Source organism: Chenopodium album, chromosome 19, assembly GCF_948465745.1.
Source record: "Chenopodium album chromosome 19, dcCheAlbu1.1, whole genome shotgun sequence".
Lineage (NCBI taxonomy): Eukaryota > Viridiplantae > Streptophyta > Magnoliopsida > Caryophyllales > Amaranthaceae > Chenopodium > Chenopodium album.
In genome coordinates, this window is record NC_137852.1 from 37,295,079 (window position 1) to 37,300,777 (window position 5,699).

The 5,699-nt window shown below is 33.5% G+C and overlaps 1 protein-coding gene across 1 annotated transcript; it reads right to left on the bottom strand.

Annotated features, from left to right (window-relative positions):
• Window positions 1-2,103: 2,103 nt before the first annotated feature.
• Window positions 2,104-3,780, bottom strand: LOC145595380 (zinc-finger homeodomain protein 8-like). The gene has a single exon (XM_081651779.1). It carries the CDS (start codon window positions 3,391-3,393, stop codon window positions 2,221-2,223), a length of 1,173 nt encoding a protein of 390 aa, XP_081507905.1. The 5' UTR covers window positions 3,394-3,780; the 3' UTR covers window positions 2,104-2,220.
• Window positions 3,781-5,699: the final 1,919 nt, after the last annotated feature.

The window sequence follows — 5,699 nt, forward strand, 5'->3', positions numbered from 1 at the left end:
CATACAAAAACATTAGCCTTTAATGTGAAAGTAGAGATCGCGTTATTAAAAGATTTAATGTTAGAAAAAAGTAAAAAGTAAGTTACTAATAGAAAAAAGCAAATGATAAACATAGAGGAAAATGATCTTCATACCCTAGTAACCTTACTTAAACCCCAATTTCGACCTTCTCACAATCTCTCACCAGTCACCAAGGCTATCATCACCACCTCACCATTAAGACATTTACACCAAGCGAACTTAGCCGATAAGGGAATCATTGAACTACCACCACCACCCTAAATTTACTTCTTTCCCACCGAAGACTTGTTTATTTAAAAATAAAAAAAAAAAAAAAAAAAAAAAAAAAAAAAATCAACACACGAACGACGAACAACGCCGTTCATATCTTGTGAGTCCTTGACACAACCATTGTAGCCTCTTAGGAAAAAAAATCATATGTCGTCGAACTACTTGAAATTTTCGATTCTACCACTCTACCATGACATAATTTAGAATTTTAAGCGGCTTCTTTAAGGTGGAATCGAAAATTTCAAATAATTGACAATATTTGATTAAAAAAGTAACTAAGATTTCGTTTGTTTAATGGAAAATAACTTTTTTGGAAAATGATTTTATATGAAATATTGTAAAAAAAAAGTTTGTCTTACAAGAAATAATATATAAGAAGCAATATAAACAAAGCAGAAGGAAAAAGGTGGATGAGAGGAAAATATGACTACCTTCCTTTTAAAAGGAAAACATTTTGTACTCTCGAGAGAACTATTTCCCTCTGAAAAAATTTGAATTTTTTTTCAACCCTTACTAATCAAACAATGGAAGATTAAAAAACTCATTTTATGGAAAATGTTTTCTAATCAAAACAAACAGAGTCTAAGTTGCACACAATCACTTAAACCATGATGGAAAACATTCAAATAAAATTCTACTCTAGTTATTGATCAAAATATCGTCCCATAATATATAGAGCACATTTTTATTTTGGAGTAATTTGGATTTTGCTAAATGGTTAAAATTAAAAATACCTTTGGCTGGTCTTCTAAAAATAAAACGATCTTTTGATTATCCCACACTTTAAATAGACATTATCGGTTGATAACTTGTTGTAACAAGTTAATTAAATTACATTTACACGTGTTATAATGTGATTGATTATTTTTTATTTTTTTTGTTTTAATTTTTACAATCAGAAGATTATTATGGTTTTCTTACAAGACCGTCCAAAGATTGTATTATCCCGGTAGTTTTTCTTTTTATTTAATATTTAATTATGATATCATGGTTAAAATTACATTCCTTCCCAAAAAATAGTTTCAATATCATGGGACAGAAGTACAACTTCACATTTGACTATTTGAGTGATTTGACTCAATTTAATTAAAATTAACAACGTCTCTCTTTAACTATTCTTAATTTAAGATTACTAGATTAGCAATCAACAAAGAAAAAATTGACTTTAAGGTTGATTGGGAGTAACAAAAAAATTCTGTATCAAATTCTATCCATCACCTCAAAAAGTTGATACCTATTATTAGGCGGTGGTTGATTTGAATGAGCAAATTGAAAATTTGTTTATAAAGTGAGTAATAAAATATAATTATATATAGATACATTATAAAATAAGCAATCCGAATCCACCTTAATCTTTGTTTAATATCCGCTTTCTGTTTCCTCCGACCAGACACACTTGAAAGTTGAAACTTTAAACATCAAATTCTCACCATTTTCTCTCTCTTCCCACAATTAACAATTAACACCTAATCAAATGAGATTAGTATTATTAATTAATTTAATTAGAATTATTAATTAATCACTCTCTTGAGAACAAATATCTAAGAACAAGGGATTATCCAATCATGTTGTCAATAATCATGTAAAACATCTACCAAACCAATGATTAAAGTAATAAAACAATTGAAAATGCTTAATTAATTAGTAAACTAATTAGAATTAAATTCCCTCTTAATTCAACTCATTAACAACAAAGTCACCCACTTACCACTTTTAATCAACAAAAAAATCTAGTAAAATAAAAAATTAAAAAAAAAAATACTAAAAATAGAAAAGAAAAAAAAAAAAAAAAAAAAGTGGGTAAGGGTGAGATAGGGGAAATCTTCTCTTCTCTCTTACTCTTCTTCTTGAAGAATCTAATCAAAAACTAATTAAGGACTAACTAAACAAAAACATGTTTATTAAGATAAAAGAAAGATATAATTATAATTAAGAAGAAGATGAAGAACCATTAGTAGGAGCATTACTCTCATTGCTCTTCCCACCATTATATTGATGTTTGTGATGATGGTGAGACTGATCGTTGATACTAATGCTGCTATTACTGTTTCCGTTACCATTCAAATTACCGTTTATCTCGTCATCGTCATCCCGATTGTTAATCAGATCGTCAGTTGGATTAGTAGCAGCAATTGCAGAAGTGGTAGTAGCAGTAGTAGAACGCTTAGCAAAAGTGTTTTTGTTATTGTGCATCCAAACTTTGAAAACCCCTCTTTCAACTCCAATTTCGTTGCAAAACCCATTTACTAAATCTTCGTTTGTTTTCTGCATTTTCCACCCAACTTTTTCGGCGAATTCGTGCATTCTGTCTTTTTGATCTTGGCTGAACTTGGTTCGGAACCGCTTTCGGCTTGCCGGTTGCGATGAGGATGAGTTCATCAGATGCTGATTTTGGTTGTGGTTGTGGTTGTGGTGCTGCTGGTGAGGGTGGTGGTGGTGTGGGTGATGCGGACCGTTGTTGTTTGATTGAGTGTTGTTATCTGGAATTACATTAGTAGTAGCACCCACACCACCACTGCTGAGAGCCAGCAGCATGTGGGGTGCGGAGCCCGGGTAGTAAGATGACGAGATCGGAGGAGGAGACTGAGACCCCGGGCTCCGCACACCACGGGTTGCCACCGCCGGTGCTGTCTGGGGAATTGAGGCCGGCGGTGGCAACGGATGGTGCCGGTGGTGTGGGTGATACTCAATCACATGAGTCAGCGGCGTGGTTGCATTCACCGTCTCCTCTGGCTCCCGCCTGTGGAAATTACGGTGACACCCACACGCCGCGCACTTCAACGATGTCGGGTCCGAAGCAGTCGCACTCGGAGCTGGCATAAACTCCCCGCACCCATCCAGCGCGTGACCACCCAAACTCGCCGCATGATTCTTCAAACACTCTTTGTACATAACAATAGCCGGCGCGTGACGCTTCAACACTCCGTTACTGAATGATAAAGGCTTAGAAGATTGGATCCGAGGCGGTGTTTCGCTTTCGGCTTCCGGGCTTTTCGATGGCGGAACTATACTCAAACCGCCAATACCACCACCACCACCCATCACCGCTGCCGCCGCCGTCGTCGCCGCCGCAATTGTAGCTCTTGCAGTAGTCATATCCATTATTTTCCCTCAAATTATCAATTCTTCTTCAAAAAAACCCAAACATTTTTTTTTTTTTGTTTTTTTGCTACACTCACTTTACTCTAAACACCTTTGCTTTAATCCCAAGAATTTCAACTCCTTCAAAAATATGGAAAATGATTAGCCCACAAAAACACAAGGTTGGTGCTAACTTTATTAGTATTTTAATCCATGAAAGATATGTTTAAGCTAAAAAATTAGTGCTTAAGGTAGAAAACTACAAAAATTTTGGTTATAAAATAGTTAATAAATGCCTATTTCTTTGATGTAATGATGAAAGAAGATAATGATGATGGGTGGATGAAGAGGTAAGTAGAAAAAGAAAAGAGTGATAAAAGAAGTGAGTATTTTGAGTATGAAAATGAGTATAATGATAAATTGATAATAATAATTTTTTACAAAAAATCTTATTGGTTTTATGTCGACTATGTGGTTGTCCTTACTAACCACATAATATGATTAAAATTTAACCATAGTTTAGATTGTTATGTAAAATTAATAAAATTATGATGAAAGAAGCTTTAACTTGGGTTAAGATTTATTACGCATACTTTTGGTTGTCTCCTCCAATAAATGTAATAGACCTAAAAAAAGAAAATGCATTATTTTTTGACTCGGTTGAGTTAAGGGCAAAAAAGGGATTTGACTCGTGAGTTAACTCGGGGGAGTTATGTAATTGCTTTTGTCAGTTAAATTGCTTAAAGAAGAGGTAAAAACAGAGTATGGCAGGTGGTATTGGCAGTCTGAGTTATTTACTGTTTCGCATCTTAATTTGTCAATGTTGCAGTGGGACCATACTTGAAACAAATTTTAACAGTTTTTTTTAAAATTTAATTGAAATTCAACGTCATTTATTAATATACGGAGTAAAAATAGTCTTTATTCTTTAATAATGTGTTGTGTTTAAAGTCAAGTGAATTAGCATTTTAGCAAGATAGTTCATACTACTACTCAAATTACTCCTTTTGGTTTTTTTTTAAATGTTCCATTTTAATTAACAAATACTTTTTCTAATACTCCTTTTTATTAAAATGTTCCGTTAAGATTTTTACATTATTTTTTTATTGATAAAAAAGACCCAGATCAGACTTTAACTCTCACAGTTTTTTAGGTCTACCATCTGCGAGCCAAGTACTAGGGAATAGAGGGAGGGTAGGAATTGTTGTCTTCACTTGATACAAGGAGATCTGGTCTGATTTTCATAAAGTCTGATATGAATTTTTATTATCAAGTCTGATTTGATCTGATTTAATAATTTGACTACATTTTGACCACATTTAATACTAATCTATAATGAAAAACATCATCGGAATGGATCTTGTAAGATTCGTCTCATTATGAACTTTTCAAATATGTAATTTTCATAAATTTTTCAAATATACAATTCACGATATTTAGCAATAAGTAAATGATAATTAAAAATTCTAATCTGGTTTGATCAGAATGTCTCTGGTGGTCTGGTCTAATCTAAATCTGAATTTATTAAGAAATAAGTAATAAGTTCCTGAAATAAGTTGAAGAGAGCATGTCCTAAGGATCCCTACCCCCAAATACCTTCACTATGTAGGATACGAACCCTATATCTCTAGAAACTAAGGTAAGAGTCTTACTAATTGAGCTAACACTTTGTTAAAAGATACATTGAGATACATATACAAGATCTAATACGAAGTACAAATTATTATGTTTAAACCAATAAAGTAGGCAAAAAATGGTATTCTTACAACTATACAAGTTGGCAAAGTAGCATGCTTGGTGGAGTTGCTGGGGAATTCATCTTATGATATGGAGATTACAAGTTCAAACCCCATCAACTACATATGTTTGGGAGTAGGGGATTCTCTAGCTTACCTTCTCCCTCTACTCTCAAGCGTTGACCATGAGGTGATAGAGCAGCGACATCGTGTAACACCCCAATAATTCTCCCTTTTCCAAACCACTTGCTTTAAATAAAATAGTAGAGAACCATTGACGTGCTACCGCCACGTGTTAAAACGTTAAGGCTTTATCAAAGTATCGCAGCGGGAAAACAAACTTAAGTCTTTAAAATAACATAGTTTAGAAAACGAATAAGTCAAAGCTTACAAATTGGAACCATATAAGGCCCTTATTTAAAACCATACCAATAATCAAAGTCCAAAACATAAATGAAATAGCAAAGCATAAATAAGTTCAACACAAGAATCGAATACTCTCAATCACACCAATCCCTTGACAATGTGTTTGTCAAATCCCTGAACTTCACATCATCAAGCTAACCTGTGCATACTGCTCCCCAATAATAC

Excerpts from the sequence above, each read along its gene's own strand:
- LOC145595380 (XM_081651779.1), bottom strand. The coding sequence starts at position 3,393 with ATGGATATGACTACTGCAAGAGCTACAATTGCGGCGGCGACGACGGCG.